Source organism: Gobio gobio, assembly GCF_949357685.1.
Source record: "Gobio gobio genome assembly, chromosome: 2".
Classification (NCBI taxonomy): Eukaryota; Metazoa; Chordata; class Actinopteri; order Cypriniformes; family Gobionidae; genus Gobio; species Gobio gobio.
Window position 1 is genome coordinate 13,607,205 of NC_137098.1, and position 25,395 is coordinate 13,632,599.

General features: G+C 39.7%; 1 protein-coding gene across 1 annotated transcript in view; it reads right to left on the reverse strand.

The window, feature by feature from the left end:
• sepsecs (Sep (O-phosphoserine) tRNA:Sec (selenocysteine) tRNA synthase) overlaps positions 1 to 25,395 on the reverse strand; it is a 36,906-nt gene that overhangs the window by 884 nt on the left and 10,627 nt on the right. The window contains exons 3-10 of the mRNA XM_079809620.1: positions 24,722 to 24,840; positions 24,431 to 24,589; positions 17,128 to 17,281; positions 16,461 to 16,563; positions 16,244 to 16,373; positions 12,106 to 12,197; positions 8,237 to 8,330; positions 5,337 to 5,427 (exon numbers count right to left, since the gene is read on the reverse strand). Of these exons, the coding sequence (XP_079665746.1) occupies positions 5,337 to 5,427; positions 8,237 to 8,330; positions 12,106 to 12,197; positions 16,244 to 16,373; positions 16,461 to 16,563; positions 17,128 to 17,281; positions 24,431 to 24,589; positions 24,722 to 24,840 (942 nt within the window). The remainder of the gene's footprint in view (positions 1 to 5,336; positions 5,428 to 8,236; positions 8,331 to 12,105; positions 12,198 to 16,243; positions 16,374 to 16,460; positions 16,564 to 17,127; positions 17,282 to 24,430; positions 24,590 to 24,721; positions 24,841 to 25,395) is intronic.

Here is a 25,395-nt window from a genome sequence, read left to right on the forward strand (position 1 = left end):
GATTCAACAAGGTGCTGAAAGCATTCTTTAGAAATGTTGGCCCATATTGATAGGATAGCATCTTTCAGTTGATGGAGATTTGTGGGATGCACATCCAGGGCACGAAGCTCCCGTTCCACCACATCCCAAAGGTCTATTGGTCTATTGCTCTATTGGGTTGAGATCTGGTGACTATGGGGGCCATTTTAGTACAGTGAACTCATTGTCATGTTCAAGAAACCAATTTGAAATGATTCGAGCTTTGTGACATGGTGCATTATCCTGCTGGAAGTAGCCATCAGAGGATGGGTACATGGTGGTCATAAAGGGATGGACATGGTCAGAAACAATGCTCAGGTAGGCCGTGGCATTTAAACAATGCCCAATTGGCACTAAGGGGCCTAAAGTGTGCCAAGAAAACATCCCCCACACCATTACACCACCACCACCAGCCTGCACAGTGGTAACCAGGCATGATTCATGTTCTCATTCTGTTTACGCCAAATTCTGACTCTACCATCTGAATGTCTCAACAGAAATCGAAACTCATCAGACCAGGCAACATTTTTCCAGTCTTCAACTGTCCAATTTTGGTGAGCTTGTGCAAATTGTAACCTCTTTTTCCTATTTGTAGTGGAGATGAGTGGTACCCGGTGGGGTCTTCTGCTGTTGTAGCCCATCCGCCTCAAGGTTGTGCGTGTTGTGGCTTCACAAATGCTTTGCTGCATACTTTGGTTGCCCACAGGACTGCCGCATACTGGATGTTTTCCCTTTTTCACACCATTCTTTGTAAACCCTAGAAATGGTTGTGCATGAAAATCCCAGTAACTGAGCAGATTGTCAAATACTCAGACCGGCCCGTCTGGCACCAACAACCATGCCACGCTCAAAATTGCTTAAAGGTCCCGTTTTTCGTGTTTTTTTTGAAGCTTTGATTGTGTTTACAGTGTGCAATATAACATGTGTTCATGTTTCATGTGTAAAAAAACACAGTATTTTTCACACAATTTACTTATCTGTATACTGCTGTTTTCACTGTCCTCAAAACGGCCTGAGAATTTCCTCGTTCTATGAAGTCCCTCCTTCAGTAATACGTAACGAGTTCTGATTGTGCCAGCGGTTCCCATGTTGTGATTCGACAGCAGCTTAGGGCACGCAGAGCGCACGCTACCGGAAAGGTCACGCCTCTCACCATAACGGGGAGATGAACGCGCTCAAACTACAGCCCCTGAAGGCCAAACAAAGGTGATTTGACTCCGGGATGAAAATAACAGCGTCTGAACGACACGGCGACAAACGCAACCGAACCGAACCGAACCGAACGCAACACCTCCTCTTCTCCACTAGGGAGCAACACGACCACGCCCCCTTTTTCGTGTATTCTTGTGGGCGGAGGTTAGTCGACAAACTGTTCTACTGACGTAATTAAAGCAGGATATACAGGGATGTAGTCCAAACCGGCCGTTCGCTGTAGGCTTTGAAAGGGAACTTCTGTTAAATAAAATATCTCGCTTGGCATTGAACTTTGAGCTTTATAATTTTACAGGTATTATTTATGCTCTAACAGCAACATTACACACTAACTAAAGTTTGAAAAATGGGATCACGAAGAACAGGACCTTTAAATCACCTTTCTTTCCCATTCTGACATTCAGTTTGGATTTCAGGAGATTGTCTTGACCAGGACCACACCCCTAAATGCATTGAAGAAACTGCCATGTGATTGGTTGATTAGATAATTGCATTAATGAGAAATTGCGAAATTAAGAAGTCTTACGGGTTTGGACCGACATGAGGGTGAGTAATTAATGACAGAATTAAAATTTTTAGGTGAACTAACCCTTTAATGAAATAAAAGGCCACAAAGTGTATTTAAAGATAGTACACTTTCATGATTATGTTTGGTAAAACTTTATTTCAGCATCCTTGCTGCAGGGACCTGTTACTGTAGTAATAACTATAATTTATGCATAATTATATGTAACTAACCCTAAACCAAACCTTAATCCTAACCTTAACCCTATAGTAAGTACAAGTACACTGTAACAAAGATGCCTTAACATAAAAATATAAATATACGTTTCTTAACACACTTAAAGGATTAGTTCACTTCAAAATGAAAATTTCCTGATAATTTACTCACCCACATCATCTCATCCAAGATGTTCGTGTCTTTCTTTCTTCAGTCAAAAAGAAATTAAGTTTTTTTGTGGAAAACATTGAACGATTTTTCTCCATATCATTGACTTCAATGGCAACCAAAATTTTGAAGGTCCAAATCAATGCAGTTTCACAGGGCTCTGCATGATCCGAGCTGAGGAATAGGGTCTTAGCGAAACAGTAATTTAAAAAAAATAAAAATAAAATGTATATACTTTTTAACCTAAATTGGCCATCTTGCGCTGCTCTGTGGCTTGCCACGGATTGCGTAATCACGTCAGAGCGGTCCCGCTAGACGTAGATGGAAGTACCGCCCCAAGCGAACGTGCGAAGACTAATACAAACGGCCGTTACCAAAAACACTCCATCTTCAACTTCAAAATCGTCCAACATCATTGTTTTACCTTTTTTTGCTAAAGGACGTTTGTATTAGTCTTCGCATGTGCGCTTTGTAAACACGGGGGCAGTACTTCTGCCTACGTCTAGTGTGACCTTTCCAACATGATTACGCAATGACCGATGGTTTCGCTAGATAAGACCCTATTCCTCATCTGGGCTCGCGCAAAACCTCTGAAGCCCTTTGAAACTGCTTTGATTTTGACCTTCAACATTTTGGTTGCCATGGAAGTCTATGATGTGGAGAAAAATCCTGGAATGTTTTCCTCAAAAAACTATTTTCGACTGAAGAAAGAAAGACATGAACATCTTGGACAAGATGGGGGTGAGTAAAATATCAGGAAATTTTCATTTTGAAGTGAACTAATTCTTTAAGTACACTTTTAAAAAAGTGCACTTTATAATAATGTCAAATTAAAAGTTTTACTTTAAAGTAGCTTCATGTTAACTCATTGTTTTCATAATCTTTTGCCATGCTTTAAAGAAGTACACTTGTTTTGATGTGTTGACTAACATACTACAGCACATGCAAAGTACTTGATTATAATTTGAACTGTTATGTGTTATTCTATATAATAAAATTGAAAGTTAATATATTTTAAACGTACCAAATTGCAACATTACTCAAACGTGTAATTACAAATATATTTAGACATTCAAGTTTAAAACATTTTTATGTCCTTGTTCTACGTAGCTTTTTACATGGATGACTAGCTACTCCAAGAATCCTTCTACAAAAAAGTTCTATAACATGTATATCCCAAAAAAAAATTTTCCCACCAAATTTCCCACCATAGCCGGAGCTTCTTTTCTTTATTTACGAACATTTAAACAGGCAAAGACGAATGGAAAACTGACATTTCCAGTAGTATCGATATGGTAGTGGCTCCATAATTTATTTTGAAACATTAATCTGTCTACTACACTGTCTTTTCTCAAAGATTTCCTGAGTATCAAACATACTTTTGATGAATGCACAAACCAAACTAAGATGTAACTTATCTAATGTTATGCCATTTGGTCAATGAAAACAAAAGTTCTCAAGACTTGTTACAAATAGTTTTGCCATCCTATTAATTACCACTACAATGATTCATTTCTAACCAACAATGATAAATTAAACTGGTCCTCTAAAAGATTAATGAGGAGTCTCTCTTTCAAGCCGAAACAATTTCATTTTCTAAAACAAAAGATGAGCCAATTTAGAGTTTTACACAGCTCTTTCCAAAATTCACTGCAGACATTTGGTTCAGTCTTAAATTTTTGTGTCACATTTATTAATTGCACATCTATCACTGGAGATATAGTGCACAGTATGTGACAGACTATAAGGAGGTGGACAGGATAATGCAACAAGATAAACCCTTGAGAATGAGAATGACTCCCATTTAAATAATGAAAGCGGACAGCAGAAAGAAAGTTTCATCAATATTACAGCAGATGTGTGTCCAGCTTCCAGCAGAGAATATGGTAACACTTTATTTTACAGTGTCCTTGTTACACGCCGCATGTAGTTATTATAGTAATAACAATAAATTATGCATGATAACATTGAACTAATGCAAAACCAAACTCTAATCCTGACCCTATACAAAGTGCATGTAGTTAATTATTATAACAGTATAAAATGTGTAATTACACTGTAACAAGGACACTTTACAATAAAGTGCAAATCGAAAATATTAGGAGAAGAGAAAATGTAGCTTTGGGATGTAAAAATAAAGTCAGCTTGTTTACAGTATATAAGTGAATTGTAAACTACAGTGACCCCAGAAATATTTTGAGACTTAAGCCACACTTTAAGTGGCATTTGGTTTAAAGGATAACAGGCACACTTCTGTATTGTGAACAAAAAATGAAATTTCATGAAAAAAGCTAGGTTAGTTAGTCAAATTATTTAGACACTTTTTGGTTGTCAAACTTTGGCCCTGCTTTCACCTGGTATTAAGATGCGTTTTGGTTGATTGGATCACAAGTAGACGAGGCAGACACATACCCGTTTACACTTGGTATTTGAATCTGTCTCTTTTGTCCACTTTTAACCACTTCTGTCCTAATTTCTTCAAGGGGATGTACTGTGCTCTGACAGCCAAGAAGACCACACCAAACGCAGTGAATGCATGCTAGAAATCAGGAATGGTGAGAGACCATTGTGCTTGGTACGTTTTATGTCTTCAAAGGGCTGGATTATCCATAGACGGGATTGGGCGAGTGCCCAGGGGCTCCAGCCAATAGGGGGGCATCAAGTGATTAAGATATATGACTAGACCTTTAAAATATTTTTCTTGTTATTGAGAGAGAGAGAGAGAGAGAGAGAGAGAGAGAGAGAGAGAGAGAGAGAGAGAGAGAGAGAGAGAGAGAGAGAGAGAGAGAGAGAGAGAGAGAGAGAGAGAGAGAGAGAGCGCTCAGAGATCAAATGTAGTCTGGTTGCTCTTTAGGGCTGTAATATTAATCTTATTTTATTTCCGATTTTGGCTTCCAAGGATTATAAAAAGAAGATATGAGGTAAAACTATTATAAACTGTGGGGGAAAAATACTATGGTAGTCAATGACTGCCGAGATCTGCTTGGTTACAAATATTCTTCCAAATATATTACTTTGTGTTCAGCAGAAGAAAGAAATTCACCTTTAATACAAGGTATACACAGTGGGGCATGCAGATCATCACATTTAGTTCTCATCTGTTTGAACTTGAGGAGACTGAATTCACATCCACTACACTTTTTCTCATTTTAACTTTGAAGTGAAATGAGAGGACAGCATATATAAATATACAAGGCGGCGGTGAACAGTGGCTCACCTGGCCCCAGACACCTGTCTGGTGAAGAGCATGGAGCCCAGCTGAGTGACTGCTGCATTACTGTGTGTCTGGAGATGGTTCAGTGACATAGCTGGAGTGCAGAGGGAAGAACAATAGACACCTTTTCATACATTTGCTTCACTTTCGTACATTAGTTTTAGTTTGAAAATTGAAAAAAGGAACAGAATGGAAGAGACAATATGAAGCATTATACATTACGCATTTATACATGCAATCATGTGACTAATTAAAATGACAAGACAATGCTGCCCCCTGTGAAAAAGAACTGCACTTTATCATACTTTAAAAAAAAGACATTAAATAATAATATATGTAAGTGTGAACTGAATGTAATGTTTTCAGATACTTTGCATGTTTAAATTAAAGGAAAATGTATTATAAAGATATACTTAAGTATACTTAATATTATACTTATATACTTAAGACTTAAAAAAGCACTCTGAAGTTCAGCTAACTGTATTTAAATTAAAACTAAGATTTTTTTTTTTTTTTTAAGTATTTTGTCATGCCATTACATTGTTTTTAGAGCGTAAGAAACAAATGGGGGGGGGGGGGGGGACATTTTTAAAAAAATAACATGTTCACTGTAGTGGACACCACTTTACATGTAGCCTATAGGCAGAAACAATGGGACATGGGATTTTTTTTTAACCAAACTTGGTTTACAGGTGGTCTAATTCCATTTAATGCATTTTGACTTATTTACACTGTTAAATGCTAAACATGGCCAAAATGACAAAAAAGGAGTTGGACAGTATTTCTGTGCCAAATACACTCCTTCTGGAACGTTTTTGTATGGCCCTTTATGACTTCAGAATTACTTGTATGGGCACTTCTCCCGGATGAGCGCATACGCACATGAGCAAAAGCAGGAGCGTGCACATCAACAAGCTTCGATCGGGTTATGGGAGCCGTTGGCAGCGCTGTAATTTTGTTTTTAGACCACAAAATCAACAATGTCACTAAAGAAGTGTTTGTTTGGTTGTGAGGGAAAGATAAACTTGTTCAGCTTCCCAAATAACCGAGCGTTAAGGGAACAGTGGATGCAGTTTGTTTTTCCGGAGCAGCAACAGAATTCTGCAAGTGTGTTTGTTTGTTCCTGGTCATGAGTCAAAACCGCAGGCTGTGAGTGAAACTGCATCAAATGTCTGTTTTGTTTTGGCAATAGACCCTTTTCACATTTCCGGGTTTTTCAGAGCGGAAGTCGTCATAGTTGAGTTAACTTTTATAGCGGTAAATGAGAGTATACATTAAATATATTTGCTCAAATTGCAAAAGAAAAACTCCACAATAGTGATTTTACACCTTTCAAAAAGAGGGAAAAAATTGAGTGAGATTGATAACGGCAGTCAAAAGAGAGAAAGATGTTCATTTTTACCATCACTCCCATAGACGCTGTATAAGAAACAGCCTCACAGCAGCGGTAATTGTTTTTTGTAATTTGATGCAAAACAAATATAATGAAAAGTATTAGTGTTATACATTTACATACATAAAAAATAAAAATAAAATACAAAAAACTTTGCAGGATTTACAATATTGATGACCGTTAAAACGCGTCATCACAGTCTTTGAAAAGGGTCTATCGGCGCGTAAGTGCATATAATGTAAACAACATGAATGCATAGTGCATCGAAAGTTTTCCAGGGAGGGATAATGCTGTGTGTCTGTGTGTGTGCGCTCTCTTTAGCTCCGCCTACCGCACTCCTCCACGAGTTCGGGAAAAGAAAAAAAAAATCGCTACAGAGTATATCTGTCTTTTATAAATCTGATAAAACTAAAGACTCTTGGCTGGGCGCTCCCTTAGAGATAGGGTGAGGAGCACAGTCACTCGGGAGGAACTCGGAGTAGAGCCGCTGCTCCTCCACATCGAGAGGAGCCAGCTGAGGTGGCTCGGGCATCTATTTCGGATGCCTCCTGGACGCCTTCCCAGGGAGGTGTTCCAGGCATGTCCCACCGGGAGGAGGCCCCGGGGAAGACCTAGGACACGCTGGAGGGACTATGTCTCCCGGCTGGCCTGGGAACGCCTCGGGGTTCCCCCGGAAGAGCTGGAGGAAGTGGCTAGGGAGAGGGAAGTCTGGGCGTCTCTGCTTAGACTGTTTCCCCCGCGACCCGGCCCCGGATAAGCGGAAGATGATGGATGGATGGATGGACTCTTCGGAGATTTGAAGGATGCATTACTACTCAAGATTAACATGAGATTGGCAGAAACTGTGTGTGTTATGCCCCCTTTAAAGATGATTATTTGGACAATGTTATGAAAGATATAATGGAATCAATTGATGGGTAGTGCCATTCAATACAATGTATCTATACACTGTATCTAATCTGAATATTGATGTGTTCTTGGGGCAACATGTAATGAAAAAAGAGGTGTAATAATGGGGGTAGTAATTGACAACATTTTCATAATATCTAAAATGTCATAGGAATATTGATATATAATTTCTTTCCCTATTCATTCGTTGTGTCTCCCAAAATAATAAACATGTCTTTTTGAGGACATGTTTTGTAACAGAAAGTCATATTTTGATTAGAAACCCCATAACATTTTATTTGAATGGCAAACAATTTGAAAATGAGTTGGATTTAAATGATAATTACAAAATATTATCATATTTAGAGCTATCGCTAAATTAAAATGTCAGCCATTTTTATAGACCAAGGAGAAATTTCCAAACATTTGATATCTCTGAAAAGTCCTCTTTAAGTGACATCCAGACTTAAAACTGACGGGTGGTGTCAGAGAAATTCACTAAAATATAATGTTCACTACAGAGGACAAAAGTCTATTCTGGGTCCCAGGAGGATAAAAGCAGCAGCAGCCCTCTTGCTAATATGACATTGCACTATACAGTACATTATGTATCATTCCTCACCCAGTGATATTGGATTGTGTGGCGTGTGCAGCAGTCTCTCCCCGTGTCTCTCGGCTAGAGCTTTCAGCTCCTGTGCCAGGTGACTGTACAGCTCCTGCGGGCAATACAGAACTCCAGTTATAAATAGCTCTCCACTTTACAAAGCTTTTCCAGTCGCACATTTTGTTTTCTGCTAATGTAGCATTTCTGCGTCTGCTGGCCTATAGTACACCCACCACCATTCTCCAGCCACCCTTAGCTTTCTCCTTTCCAAGCAAAGATGCATTACATTTACATTTACATTTAGTCATTTAGCAGACGCTTTTATCCAAAGCGACTTACAAATGAGAGCAATAGAAGCAACTACAACAGTCAGAGGCTACAGTATGCAAGTGCTGTAACAAGTCTCAGTTAATCTAACACAGAACACACAGGATTTTTTTTTATTTTTTTTTTTATTTTTTAAATAAATTAGACAGACAGAAAAATGAATAGAATGTTAAGTGCTATTCTTGATTGGTCAGGTGCTGCTGGAAGAGATGCGTCTTTAGATGTTTTTTGAAAATGGCTACAGACTCGGCTGCTCGAATTGAGATAGGCAGGTCATTCCACCAGGTGGGGGCAGTCCAGGAAAAGGTCCGTGACAGTGATTTCATGCCTCTCTGGTATGGCACCACAAGGCGTCGTTCACTGGTAGAACGCAAACTCCTGGAGGGTGTGTATGTCTGAACAAGCGAGTTAAGGTAAATTGGTGCAGAGCCAGTGGTTGCTTTGAAGGCGAGTACCAGTGCCTTGAATTTGATGCGAGCGGCTATTGGTAGCCAGTGGAGTCTGATGAAGAGAGGCGTGACGTGCGCTCTCTTCGGCTCGTTAAAGATCACCCTCGCCGCTGCATTCTGGATCAGTTGCAAGGGTTTGATAGTGCATGCCGGAAAGATGCAGCCTGCTTTCCCATCTGAAGCTGTAATGTAATTGCGTCAACAGAATCAGCTGTGTTGGCAGTGCTGTGGTCCACCACTGGGATCAATTACAAATGAACTGTGAGAGGTTACGGTCCCCTATTATGGCGCTGTTAGTAAGACAGTATGGAAACACAGAGACAATAACCTGCTGTCTTTGACAGGTCATTATATGCAAAAGCCCACATTATGCAAATGAAATTCATCCTAGCAACCAGATGGAAAACCCTAGCAACCAAACACCAATGCCCTAGCAACCACCCACAACACTGGTATGCACGTATGATTTTATATATATATATAAAAAAAAATATATATATATATTTTTTTTTTAACTGTACTTGCAGATGATATCAATGACATAAAAGGCCACTTAAGTGTACTTAAAGAAGATAGTACACTTTCATGACTGTCTTAACAGACTCAAGTACACAAAAAATGTGTACTTTGTAATAATGTCAAATTAAAGTTTTAATTTAAATGATACACTTTTAATACATTTAAAATGTTTTCGTTTTTTTTGTGCTGTAAAGAAACACTTGTTTGGATGTGTTGACTAATATACTAAAGTACAGGTGAAGTACTTGATTATAATTTTAACTGTATATTACATGTAAAGTTAATATATTTTAAATATACTAAATCACAACTTCGTCATTCCAAATGTGTAATTCCAAATATATTTAAATACAGGACATACAAGTTTCAACAGAAATGACATTTAAGTTTATTTTAGTTTATCATAAATGCTTCTCGTTACATTCAGCAGTGCACGCAAGCCATTTTTGAAAGTACTTATGAAATTATATAGATGTACTTAAGTCCTACTTAAATGGGTCAAAAATCACTCTAAAGTTCAGCTGATTGCATTTAATAGAAATTTATACTAGAATACATTTTCACTTAAATGCAATTGAATGTAATGTTTCCAACACTTATTTGCATGTTAGTTTGAATTTAAGTATGTTCTTTTAAAGTATATTATATCTGTAACAGGTACTTTTAAAAAAAAAAAAGAATAAATAAATAAAAAGTATGCTAAAGTGCTAGCCTGGATGGCAGCCGAACTTAGCACCGCCCACAACATTTGAGGTCGGAAAATTCGGTCTGGACTTGATCCATTGTGATGGACAGATGATCAACAGTAACGTAATCATCCACGTCACCAAAGAGCGCTGGGGTTGAATTCATTCTAATCCTAAACGGAGAACTTGTTCGTATATGCATTCACCTTTACTATTTCTCTCAAAAATGATGATCGTGTTGGTAAGTACTCCGTGTATCCTTAAATTATTTTTTTACAACACCGGCAAAGATCGTTTACACTCATCTTCTTCTTCTACTTCTTACAGCGTGCATGCAGTTGAGTTCTGTTGACAACTATGTGTCACTCCGTTGCTCTGATTGGTTGTAGGTCTATCCAATTGAGGTCTTTCCTGGTTTGGTTGAAACACGCCTCATAATCACAGCCCAAAGGAGCAGTATCAGACTCATATTCTGACTAGAATTGAGTATGACGACATCAGGCTACTAAAGTGCACTTCTTTATCACAAGGGACAATCCAGGTATTCTTTCTCGTTTAGCTAAAATATGTTAGACCACCAAATCTGACCACAGAGAACATCTAATATGATCAACAAAGGCTGTAAATTATTAATAATCCGGACGCATTATCAGTAAATCAATATCCCCTTAAGTTCCTTATGACATGATGGCTAATGGTGTTTTCCTCCATGTACTGGAGTCTCTTTGGAACAATATGCCCACCTTCCAGTGGTTCTCAAACAGGGGGGCTCAGTAAACCTCCAAGGGGACCACAGAATGACTTTATATTATTTAAAAGGTGCAGCAAGTGATTTCTGAGAAACACTGTTGATACTTGAAATCAACCCAAACAAACACACACTACTCCCTTCATTGCTCCGCCCCCAAAAAGCATGAGAACACAATGCAAGGATGTCTCTATCATAGTTTAAGCAAAGTATAATAATACGAAGATGATGAACGAACGACAAAAAACGAATAAAGAGTAAACAAGATTATATACAAGCAACAGTTTGTTGTTATTTGTCAGCAGCACAGCAGCTTCAGACTAGCAATGACACTGTCCTGTTACTAAAGCTAACATCACAACAACAGCATATCTCTTGCCTGATCATAACCCTTCTTTTTCCAGTGATATTCCAACAAACTTTTTGTAATGTCTCTCAGCCGTCTCTCTTTCTACAGTCCTTCAAATCTCTCTCTTGCTCGCTCTCTCTCTCTCTCTCCTCCCCCATATGAGTGGACACGCCCCCTTCTGCTGATTGGCTATAAGTGTGTTTTGGCGCTCGGTCCAATCCACTTTTAACAGCGTTTCTCAGAAATCACTTACTGCACCTTTCAAATAAATGAAAATTAAAAATGTTGCCTCTAACTAAAGGAAATTTGAAGTACCAAAATTACTAACTGAAATAAAACTAAAACTGAAATGAAAAAAAGAAATGAAAACCATTAGAAAACTAATAAAAATGACAATAGCACATACTTTTTACTAAATTTACAAAAACATTTAGAAGTTAAAGTATAAAAATATGCATTTAACATTAATAAAAACTAATATATACATTATACTAAGTTAAGAAATAAAAGTAAAACTGAAATAAAAACTATTTAGAAATAAATAATTAAAATTAAATTAAAATAAATAAATAATGTAAAATTACTTTTAAAATTAAAATTAATTAAAAAAATTGAATTAATGAATTAAAATTAATTAAAAAATAAAATGAAAATGAAAACTAATAAAATTATATAAAATGAAAAATTAAAGCCAACTCAAAATATGAATAAAAACTAGACCAGTATATAAATAATACAAAATGAACACTAATACTGTGCAGTTATAATTGGAAGTCATGAAAAATGTTGCCCAGCAGCTCATTGTTTACCTTTCTCTCAGACAGAAGTTTCTTGTAGCCGCTGGCCCCCAGTGTAAGCAGCGTAATGAGGACGTCTAAAGACGGGGAAGCCGAAGCTCGACCTGAACAAGAGCAGATAATCTCAATGACTTAAAAAAATCAACAGCTTGCAATAGTACTGCATTTGGAGTAAATGTATAATACATTAAAGTAAACTGTAATGCATTAAAGAAATGCTTGTCATTGCAACACTTTATTGCAATTTATGGAGAGTCAAGTACAAACAAAATAGGGATGCATGATATATCAGTACCATGACAGTTTAGTGGCATTGACTGATATTGGATGCTTATTTATGCATTTAGATTGGGATCTAATTCTTTAAAAACACAAATGATTTAAAAAGTATATATTATGGCCCTTTACAAAGTCTTGATTTTGTTGTCTACTTGAATATTTTATCATGCTTGAATTTTCAAAAAACACCTTATTTTTCCACATCTTTTCCCAGTCTGTCAGTAACACTCTGTTTAGTTCCTGTCTCTATGATGCCCCTCTTGCCGAAAAGCACAATGTGCTCTGATTGGTTGGCTGGACCGTGTGCTGTGATTGAGTGTGTATTGGAAATGTCACGCCCTTTGCCATAACCGTGCATTTTAAAACACTATTACCTCAACTCAACCAGGCCTCATCCCCTTTATTTTGAATACGCCTTGAGCAGAAATGATTTAATTATTGTCACATGTATGTAGGTCTGCCCCCTAATAGTCGACTAAACGTTAGTCAGAAGAGGCTTTGTCTACCAAGATATTATTAGTCGGTTATTCACAGATTAAATCATGCGCTTCGTCATGCGCTTCAATACAACAATTATGACGTGTTCATTTCCGGAAGAAAACTCAAGACTACAATCAAGGCATTTCAGAGAGTTCAGAAGCTTACTGATATAGAGATAATAACTGCCTTTAGAGTGACTTATAGGTCGTTTTCATGCCTAAATTAGACTACAGCATTTAAAACTGATTCAAATCATTATAGAATGAAAATAATTAACTGCTTATCATATCAGCCTGAATTTTAATACTGGTTCATTCCCTAACAGATTTGATCATCTCTGCAGTAAAATCATTTCACAAGCAATATTCACTTGTTTAAAAGTTGAAAATGAGAATCAGAATGTATTTTAGTAAACTACTGGAGTCACTGTCAAGCATTTTGGAACAGTGCAGCAGAGCTGAAGTAACAATGGACCAAATTACAAGCGTTCCCCCTGTCTAACTCACTCTAGCACACTCAGTGAATCAATAGTAGTAGGAGTGTTTGGGATTTCCTCTGCAGTGCAGAAAAAAGTGGGAGGGATATGCGGGAGACAGCAGAGAGCAGTTCTGAAGTGGCACACTGCACAAACAAAAACTCTTTCTAGATTTCTAGAGAAAGTGTAAGGGCAAAAGGAAATGGAGTATTATTGTATGGATAGAAAAATGCACATTCAGGCAGACCACATTTCACAGTAAATATTCAGCATGTTTAAAGGGATATCAGTATTTTAGTATTGTATTGAGAATGCATGCAGATTTAAGACAATAAAAAGGAACACACCGACTTTTTGGGACTTTATCTTATTCACCGTATCCCCCAGAGTTAGATAAGTCCATACATACCATTCTCAATCTCCGTGCGTGCCATAACTCTGTCTGACGCACCCACCGCTAGCCTAGCTTAGCACAAAGACGGGAGGTAAACAGCTCCATCTAGCCTACTGCTCAATAGGAGACAAAATAATGCCAACATTTTCCTGTTTACATGTTGTGATGTGTATAGTTACATCGTATACTAAGACCAACGGACTGATATGGCAAGGAACTATTCTCTCATTCCTGTGTAATAATCAAGGAACTTTGCTGCCGTACCATGGGTGCAGCAGCGCAATGATATTACACAGCGCCTGAAAATAGGCGCTTGCGTCAACATAACCAACGTGACAACCTGCTTGCGTCTCAATCAGCTCCCTAGTTCAGTAGTAAGGGCACTGATCAGTAGGGGTGTGCATTGGGACTGCCCTCACAATTCGATTCGATTACGATTCACCAGGTAACGATTCGATTCAATTCGATTCTACGATGCATTGCGATGCATCAAAATTCTACTGCACACAACAAGGCAAATTTTTAATCAGTCATAAGGCAATACAAGCAGTCAGATATTGAACAACAGATTTTATTGGCTGCTATGTGTGTATTATCACTCTCCTGTATCTTTGACATAAATGTCATTAAATAAAATAAAATTGAATGGTACAGGGTATTGGATATGGCATTTTCAAACCTGAAAAAGAAAACATAAATCACTGCTTTCAGTGCTTTGAATGATAATTTTTTTCTCTTCTCTGCTTTAGAACCATTTGAAATTAAATAGAGCAATAGTAACAGCCAACTTTTTCCAGCAGTGAACATAAGTGTTTTAATTAATTAGTAATCTCCCTCCGCCTCAGCCATCTTGATTGTTGTTGTTGTTGTTGTTATGACCCCGGAAGTAATTGAAACTTCACAACTTTATTGTCCAACTCAAGGCCAGAAAATAAACGATGACATAATCGATTATGGCACTTAGCCGCATCGATGCTGAATCGTGCATGCCCCGCATTGCGATGCATTGCCGAATCGATTATTGTTGACACCACTACTGATCAGGACAAGTCAATGGGCTAACTCCCTGATCAGTGCCCTTACTACTGAACTAGGGAGCTGATTGAGACGCACCCAATGGTTGCTGGGGACCATTTTCAGGCGCTGAATAATATCATTGCGCCTCTGCACCCCATGGTATGGCAGAAAAGTTCCTTGATTATTACACACGAATGAGAGAATAGTTCCTAGCCATATCAGTCTAGAAAATCACAACTTTTCATTTTCCGTCGGTCTTAGTACACGATGTAACTATACACATCACAACATGTATACAGGAAAATGTTGCCGTTATTTTGTCACTTATTGAGCAGTAGGCTAGCTGGAGCTGTTTACCTCCAGTCTTCGTGCTAAGGTAGGCTAGCGGTGGGTGTGTCAGACAGAGTTATGGCACGCACGGAGATGAGAATGGTATGTATGGACTTATCTAACTCTGGGGGATATACGGTGAATAAGCTAAAGTCCCGAAAAGTTGGCGTGTTCCTTTAAGGCCCGGTTTCACAGACAGGGCTTAGATTAAGCCAGGATTAGACCTTAGTTCAAATAGGACATTTAAGTAGCTATATTTAAGTTTATAAATGTGCATTAGAAAACAAAACATTACTGGTGTGCATCTTGAGAAAGAACAATGGCACTGATATATTTGGACATATGTCAGTGCAAGTTGCTTTCAGTTAAAACAGCTCAAACTTGTATTTTAGTCCAGGACTAGTTTAAAACGATAATTCACCCAAAAAAGAAATTTAGCCCATGATTTACTCACCCTCAAGCAATTCTAGGTATATTTGATTCATTCTGACGAATACAATCGGAGTTATATTAAAAAATGTCCTGAATCTTCCAAGCTTTATAATGGCAGTGAACGGCAAGCCAAAATTTGAAGCCCTGGAAAAAAGTGCATCCATCCATTATAAAAGTAATCCATACGGCTCCGGGGGGTTAAGAAAGGCCTTCTGAAGTAAATTGATGGGTTTTTGTACGAAAAATATCCATATTTAACACGTTATAATGTAAACTATCTAGCTTCCGGCGGACCGCCTTCCGTATTCAACTTATGAAGAAAGTGCAATGCCTCTCACAGTTCAAAATGCTTAAGCTACGGCTGACGCCATCATCGCGCCAGTTACGTTTTATTATAAGTTAAATACAGAAGCGGCCCACCGGCAGCTTGATATTTTTCCAACAAAAAAAACCTTTATAATGGATGGATGCACTTTTATTCACTTTTTTTATTTTCAAATTTTGGGCTGCCATTCACTGCCATTATAAAGCAGGACATTTTTTAAATATAACTCTGATTGTATTCGTCTGAAAGAAGAAAGTCATATACACATAGGATGGCTTGAGGGTGAGTAAATCATGGGGTAATTTTAATTTTTGGGTGAACTATCCCTTCAATTCTTGTCTGTGAAAGCAGGGCTGCGTTTGTAAAAGATCACTCATCTACAACATATTCGCGGTTTAATAAAAATATATATACGTACCAGGGTACATCTTACTGATCTCATTAATGAAGCTCTCATCAAACCCTGCGATGATGGCACCACCAACTGGGACCATGAAGTTTTTATCAAGACTTTGGACAAAGGCATCGATTCTCCCAACACGAGCCCCCTATAAAAACACATCATAAGCAAATTTGGTTTCATTGAAATAAAGTAAATTATTGTAGTAAATGTACACAAAAAAAGTACATGTTACCTGCTGAATAAGGTGCATACATTTGGAGGACTGTATTCCATAGGCATTATTGACTATGTGAGGAATATCATGCTTGGAACACAGAACAGCAAGTTCCTCTAGCCTGTAAAAATAAATAAAGTGAATATGCAATATACTATATATATATATATATATATATATATATATATATATATATATATATATATATATATATATATATATATATATATATATATATATATATATATATATATATATATATATATATATATATTATAAATGTTTTTGAAAGATGTCTATTATGCTCATCAAAACTCATCAGCTATTACTACAGTCTTCAGAGTCACATGATCCTTCAGAAATCCTTCTAATAGGCTGATTTATTGCTGCTTAATATTATTCATAACCTGTGATACTTTTTTCAAGATTCTTTGATGAAGTAAAAAAATAAATAACAGGATTTATTTAAAATATACAGTATATCATTATAAATATTTTTTCTTGCAGCTCAAGCATTTTCTTTTTTCTTCAAAAGAAAGAAAATAATATAGGATCAGATTGTTGAGTATAAAATGTATTTGTTGGTGAACTGTTTCTTTAAACTTTATGTCTATATGCTTACGGAAACTATGCAGAAAATATTAGTTTTAGTAAAGAAACATTCTTTTCTGTGGTTTTGACCTGCCTGTCAGGGACACGTGGAGCAAAACAGGATGTTGTGGAATGGACACACAGGATGTTCTTAGCACCCAACTCCTCAATCTTCCTCTCCACTTCCTCCATGTTTGTTCTCAGCTCATCTCCTTCCAAGACATTCTCTATCACCACAGGTTCAAACCCTTTCAAAAGTGGAAAAACATTTGATATATTTTTGTGAAAAGAGGCAATTATAAAATTATTTTCTTTACTAATATAAAGGAAAGCACCATGCTGGTCAACTGGGATATATCCGGGTCCCACTTTTATATTTATATAACTACAATGCACTTACATAAAATATAATATTAGGTACAATGCACTTATTCTGGTCATGTTTTATTGTAAAAAACTCTTAATGCTATTGAGGGGGATATGGGTCAGGTTAGGGACTAAGGGGGAAGGGTCAACAGTGTAGTTGTAATTACAGAAATTAATTACAGATGTAATTATGTAGGTATATTTTAAATATGTGCAATGTAAAAACATGTATGTACACAATAAGTGCATTGTATCAAATTATTAATTTAAATCGTAGTACATAGCAGTTTAAGGCACTTAAATAAAGTGGGTCCCATATTCTTGTTTTTATGACATTGTGACTAGTAGTAACTACAAATAAGAATGAATATTATCTGGCTGCATTTAAAGAAAGATGAACAGACATGAAGAGTCATTATATAGTTGCATTTTATCACTAGGGAAGAGATTTGTGCTTGTGAATGTGAGTTTAAATCTAAAACTAAACTATTATAATTTTTGTTAATTGAAATAAAAACTGAACTAGAATAAGAAAAAAAATCATAAATGCTGCCTTGCAACTAATTGAAATAATAATAAAAAAGTGGTAACACTTTACAATAAGGTTTCTATTGTTAATATTAGCGCTCAAGGCTGTTGAATAAAGACTGTTCGTTTTCTCGCACAAACCGATCGTTTCGTGTCTTAAGACATCAATGTGTCATCACGAGCCGCAGGGTTTAGTTTGCCTGTGCATGTTTTTTTTTTGTCTCATATATTTTTCTACCATTCACATGCATTATACGACTGACAGACTGCAACGGTTGTTTAAAAATCTTAATTTGTGTTCTCCCCTCTCCTTGAACTGTCACCTTATCGTGGTGGAGAGGTTTGAGTACCCGAATGATCCTGGGAGCTATATTGTCTGGGGCTATATGCCCCAGGTAGGGTCTCCCAAGGCAAATAGGTCGTTGGTGACGGGCCAGACTAAGAACAGTTCACAAACCCTTATGTTGACAATTACACCAAGGACCGTGACGTCGCCTGGCATGGCGCAGCCGGGGCCCCACCCTGGAGCCAGGCTCGGGGTTGGGGCTCGTATGCGAGCGCCTGGTGGCCGGGCCTCCCCCCATGGGGTCCGGCCAGGCTCAGCCCGAAGGAGTGACGTGGGGCTGCCCTCCTGTGGGCTCACCACCTGCAGGAGGGAGCGTAAGGGGCCTGTGCATAGTGAATCGGGCAACAGTCGAGGGCGAGGCCCCCGACGACCCGATCTCTGGACACTGAATCTGGCTTTAAGGACGTGGAAATGTCACCTCGTTGGCGGGGAAGGAGCCTGAGCTTGTGCGGGAGGTCGAGAGGTACCGACTAGAGATAGTCGGGCTCACCTCCACGCACAGCTTGGGCTCTGGAACCACACGAGAGAAAGGCTGTACTCTCTACCACTCTGGAGTTGCCCATGGTGAGAGGCGGAGGGCTGGAGTGGGTTTGCTTATAGCCCCCCAGCTCAGCCGCTATGTGTTGGAGTTCACCCCGGTGAACGAGAGGGTCGCTTCCCTGCGCCTTCGAGTCGGGGATAGGTCTCTCATTTGTCGTTTGCGGAGTACCCGGCCCTCTTGGAGTCTCTGGGAGGGGTGCTGGAAAGTGCTCCGACTGGAGACTCCGTCGTTTTATTGGGGGCTTCAACGCCCACGTGGGCAGTGACAGTGACACCTGGAGGGGCGTGATTGGGAGGAACGGCCCCCCTGATCTGAACCCGAGCGGTGTTCTGTTATTGGATTTCTGTGCTAGCCACGGTTTGTCCATAATGAACACCATGTTCAAGCATAAGGGTGTCCATCAGTGCACGTGGCACCAGGACACCCTAGGCCGGAGGTCGATGATCGACTTTGTGGTCGTGTCATCAGACCTTCGGCCATATGTCTTGGACACTCAGGTGAAGAGAGGGGCGGAGGTGTCAACTGAGTGGACCATGTTCTCCACCTCCATTGTCGCTGCGGCCGCTCGGAGCTGTGGCCGTAAGGTCTCCGGTGCCTGTCGAGGCGGCAATACCCGAACCCGGTAGTAGACACCGGAAGTAAGGGATGCCGTCAAGCTGAAGAAGGAGTCCTATCGGGCCTGGATGGCTTGTGGGACTCCGGAGGCAGCTGACAGGTACCGGCAGGCCAAGCGGGCTGCAGCTCGGGTAGTCGTGAAGGCAAAAAAAATCGGGCCATTGCCGGCAGTAAGTCAGACCTGTTCCCGGTGCATGTTGGACTCCTTTGTCATCGGTTCTGTTCATAATTTTTATGGACAGAATTTCTAGGCGCAGCCAAGGGCCGGAGAGTGGCCGGTTTGGGGACCACACGATTTCGTCTCTGCTTTTTGCAGATGATGTTGTCATGTTGGCCTCCTCAGACCAGGATCTACAGTGTGCACTGGGACGGTTTGCAGCCGAGTGTGAAGCGGCTGGGATGAGAATCAGCACCTCCAAGTCCGAGGCCATGGTTCTCAGTCGGAAAAGGGTGGATTGCCCACTTAAGGTTGGTGGAGAGTTCCTGCCTCAAGTGGAGGAGTTCAGATATCTTGGGGTCTTGTTCACGAGTGAGGGAAGGATGGAACGGGAGATCGACAGACGGATCGTTGCAGCTTCTGCAGTAATGCAGTCGATGTACCGGTCTGTCGTGGTAAAGAAGGAGCTGAGCTGTAAAGCAAAGCTCTCGATTTACCGGTCAATCTACGTTCCTACTCTCACCTATGGTCATGAGCTGTGGGTCATGACCGAATGGACAAGATCCCGGATACAGGCGGCCGAAATTAGCTTTCTCCGTAGGGTGGCTGGGCGCTCCCTTAGAGATAGGGTGAGAAGCTCGGTCACTCGGGAGGAGCTCAGAGTAGAGCCGTTGCTCCTCCACATCGAGAGGAGCCAGCTGAGGTGGCTCGGGCATCTATTTCGGATGCCCCCTGGACGCCTTCCCAGGGAGGTGTTCCAGGCATGTCCCACCGGGAGGAGGCCCCGGGGAAGACCTAGGACACGCTGGAGGGACTATGTCTCCCGGCTGGCCTGGGAACGCCTCAGGGTTCCCCCGGAAGAGCTGGAGGAAGTGGCTAGGGAGAGGGAAGTCTGGGCGTCTCTGCTTAAACTGTTTCCCCCGCGACCTGGCCCCGGATAAGCGGAAGATGATGGATGGATGGAATTTGTGTTCTCCTGAAGAAACAAAGTCACCTATATCTTGGATGCCCTGGGGATAAACATCAAATTTTCATCTTTGGGTGAACTATCGCTTTAACTAATGTTAACGAATGAGACCTTATTGTAAAGTGTTACTGTTACCAAAAATGTTAAAGTACTAAAAATTAGTGCTGTCAGTTAAACGCGTTATTAGCGACGTTAACGCAAACCTATTTTAACGGCGTCAATTTTTTTATCGCGAGATTAACGTTCTTTTTGTTCTAACAAACTTTGTAGTTTTTTCACATGCTGTTGCAACAACTAGTAACGTTAGAAAAACTACAACACCACTCCGGATGTAGCTAGACCGGAAACAAAACATCAGGCACGCTGCGGCTGCCCGCACTCGTTTGGGCCATTAAAAGAGTAGACGTGGATGGCAAGCGTGAGACGCCGAAATGAGAAACGTATTAAGCCATGGTTTAACTCAGGGGTCTTCAACTAAAAGTGCTTGTCTTGAGCGCTGCTTTCTGCTCTGATGGTGCGTTCACACCAGACGCGAATGAAGCGTTTTGCGCGAGTGATTTAAGTCAATGCAAAGACGCAAATAGACATTCTGCGGCGCGGATTAAGCGGCGTGCATGACGCGTCATTCGCGTCCGGTGTGAAGGCACCATCAGCCTCTTCTTCACTGCATGCTTGACCGCGCGTCTGGGTCTGAACGTAGTAACTGAGCATTGCAACGTTAACTGTTTCATTACGTCAAAAGGCTTCGCGGTCCGGATTCGGACCGGAGTCCGCGACCCCTGGTTTAACTGCACTATAGGCGGAGTCCTAAGCCGCGTTTCCACCGAAATTACCCGGAACTATTTGTACCAGGAACTTTTTTTCCCAGGAACTTTTCTCCCCCAGACCTGCTACAATCTGCGTTTCCACCGCGGTCTAAAGTACCGGGGAGATTAGGCAAATTAGTCCGGTGACGTGGGAATGCGCGCGACTGCTTCTCCCAGTCACCGACGGACAGTAATCACTTTTGCGCGATGCTGTCTGCAACAATAACAAGTGTAGGTGATGCAAGCAGCGCTGCTTTTGCTGATTATGTACACACATTACCAACACTGTTTATTTAAACGTGCACTTTCACCTGGTTTGACCATTTTAATGCAAAATGGGATGATGGGCAATCCAAAATCTGAATGTGTTGTAATAGCTCAATTCCAAAACAAAACATTTTCTATAAAAGGATAATGAGGTTTCAGTCATTCATGACAGATGTGTGAAAAGTTAATTGAATGAAAACAATAGACTGAATTAAGCGGTTGAAAGATTAGGTACTAGACTGCAAGTATTTTATTTTTTATCACAATAACATCTCTTAACATTCACAAAAAACAAAAAAAAATCACATGACTAGTATTACAATATGCTTCATTAAATGCATAATATTAGAGACTTCTTCCTCAAATTTGAAATGAAGCAGGACCACTTATGGCTTCACTTAAGTTGTGGTTATAAGTTATTATACTACATTCACATAGTTATACATTTAAAAATATAATATTTGGGTTTTCTAGATATGTTTATGTGCATATTCAGAAAGACTTGCGAGCAGCAGCCCTTTTATTTGCTTCCTACACTATATGAATACAATTAGAATGTGGTTATATAGTTAGAATGTGGAAATTAAAGACACAGTGACATTTTACACATTTTACTTTATTTTAGACAGATTAGTTCTTACAAAATTAAAATAAAAGTGTGCAAAGACAAATAAATTACTAGAACAATAAAATGAAAATATAAAATGTGAAAACAACAATATAAAAAAAGTGTATTTTTCAGTAACCTGTCCAAGAGCTGTGCCAACACGTACAATATATAAAGTACAAATGTGGTAGTGCAAATGCTTCATTCAAGCGGCTGGTCATTGTGGCTACTTCTTGAACAACTGGACAAACTGTCCAAGAACAGACAGAAACCCAGTCTGAAAGTCCCTCTGCTGCCGTCTGCTTTCTTCCGCTTCTGACTGGTGGAATGCCAACTCTTGCCTCCTCATCTCTCCTCGGCCTGGCTCTCCAGTAACAGCTGCATATATTGGTCAGTTCTTGTCCATGCTGCAGGGTTAGCATCCTCCATGTCCCTCAGTGCATCAAGAAAGTCACAGTCCCTTTTCCTTTTCTCTAAGTAGAAAAATTGCACAGAAACACATGGAAATTAATACACAAGGCAACCATGAAACAATAGAAACCATCAATTAATTATTTAAAGTGTTTTCACTACAAATAATGAACAATTGTTTGCCCAGCTTGAACAATGCCCAGTGTGCAATTTTTATCATGGGCAATTTAAGTTTACAATTAAAAACAACAAAACCATTAAGGATTACACATCAGTTTTTAAATATATACACATTTTTGTCAGCTTTATAACGTACTGGTGACCGCGGGGGAAAACACGCTGGTCTCCGTTGCCTGCGATTCATCAGGGCCACTCGTTACGTCTGGAAAAGCACGTTGAAAAAAGTTACTGCAACGTGTTTAAACACTGCAACGAGTTTAATAGATGATACCAAGATGATATATTTACCTTCAACCCACTCGGATTCCTGGATGGTTTCCAACAACGCACTAGCCGAGTCTTTCGTTACCGCTGCGCCAGAAAAGGACGGTCTGTGTCCCAGCAACGCGTCCAGGCGGTCATACCACTTGTTGATACGCCGGTCGGAACCGCTCCGGTTGTTATGATCCTTTAATTTCTTGTAATCTTGTCTAATTTCTTCAACTTCTCTCTGCACTGTTTTCCAGTGTGACTGGAACCGAGTCGATATCTTCAGTTAGCTATACCTTTTCATTGCGGGTCGCCATTTCCAGTTCCCGCTGGATGTCCTCCTCCGCATATATGCTCAATAAAGCCTGAACCTCGTCGTCGGTCCATCGGTCGAATTTTTTGTTGAACTCCATTGTTGCAAAAAAAATATTTACTGAACGCAAAACCCACGAAACCCACCTCGCAAAAGACTTGTAAATATGGCGGTGGAAAAAAAAATAGCTGCGAGAGCTCAACCAATCAGCATGTTCAGCGCCCAAGTCCCACCCCCGAAAGTTCGGGAACTTTTGAAAAGTCCCACCTCGCAAGCAGGGCCGTTTGGAGGGGGAAATATTTACCCGGAACTTCATTTAGACCCTGGTTCCTGCGGTCGAAACACACCGAGTTCCCCCCCAAAGTTCCTGGTTCCGGGGTAAAGTTCCTGCGGTGGAAACGCGGCTCTAGTTTACCTTGCATGTGCACTTTGTAATTTTATTTTGTATCACCCTGTTTTGATCCCTTAGAAAGGGCTGTTGAAGGGGCTGTTTGTGCAACAAAGTATTTGTTTCACCCTTTTATTGATGGGCAGTGTTACATTGTGTGAGCGATTATTTGCTCCAAGTGAGAATGTTGGTGTGAAATCGAACACTAAAGTATGCCAATGTTGTTTTCAATAAAACAAACATTTGAACAAAGCAAGCCGATCCACTTTTCTATGTTGATAAGAGCATATTAAAATAAGAAAAAATAATGGGACAAAAAGAAATCAAGGGACATTTAGAATAAATAAAAATGTGCGATTAATTGTGAGTTAACTATGACATTAATGCGATTAATCGCGATTAAATATTTTAATCGTTTGACAGCACTACTAAAAATACTAAAACTGAAATAAAAATAAATGAAAGCCAAATAGAAATATTTTAAATAAATAAAAAATGACAAAAGCACAAAGTTACTGAAACAAAAACTAAAATGAAATCTGAAAATATCAAAATAAAAGCTAATTCAATATATACTACAATAGTAAATGAATGACACTAAAATAACACAGGTTTCTCTGCGGTGGGCTATATTGAAAACTGGCCCTGAATCTTACCAGCAGTCACCATGGATTTGAAACAGGACTTCTGGTCAATGCGAGGCCAGAGGATGTATCGCGCTCCTGGCCTCCTGTGTCTCAGGGTGAGGAAACACAACGTGAGACTCATTCCTGTCGCCATGGGGACCACAAAGCACGAGGACACACTCCTAACACCTGTGAAAACAGTTACAAAAATGCACAAAAACACTGGATTATAAGTGAAGGCTTGCTGTTTGCTTATTTGTTCTGCTTAGTCATGCGTCCCATTACCAAACTTGTTGTTTAATGAAACATTACAGAAAGTACCTGTAAATTTCAACACATCCAGAACTACTGAATTAGTGATTTTATTCAAGAGGCTGGAACCAGCAGCCTTAGGCTGAACAGCAGCAATATCCCCCGATCGGCCGATGCCATGGATCAGTCTGAGGAGAAAAACAGTAAAAGGCAGGTTATTTTACAAAATTCTGTTGTTATTTTTTTTCTTCCGAAAAGTACATTTCTTAATAATAAAGTGCCCCTTTTGTGCCATTTTAAAGGTTTCTAGTTTTGTTTTGGGGGTCTCCTCCAATATCTTTACATGCATTCAAGATCAAAAATCACTTGAATTTTCTCAAAATATACACATAGCTGCATCACTTCTTCTCTCAGTGTCTGAAACAGTTTGATCAAGGATTCAGTCTCTCTAAACCCCTCCTTTCCACGAGCCTGCTCTGCTCTGATTGGTCAGATGGCCCAGTCTGTTGTGATTGGTCTACTCTTTTCTGATGGTAAGATGGCCTAGTCTGGGCTGTGTTCAGCCTCGACAAAACGCTGCAAAGCGTTTTTTAAATGGAAACGGTGGTGCGTTGAACACCGTGTTCTGATGACGCAAGAGTTGCAACTATGGCAACTGAGAAGGCCATTCTTTGTGTTCTTTTTTGAAGAATTTTCAGAGCCTGATGAAATCGGTATAAATACGTGTTTAATACTGCAAAATA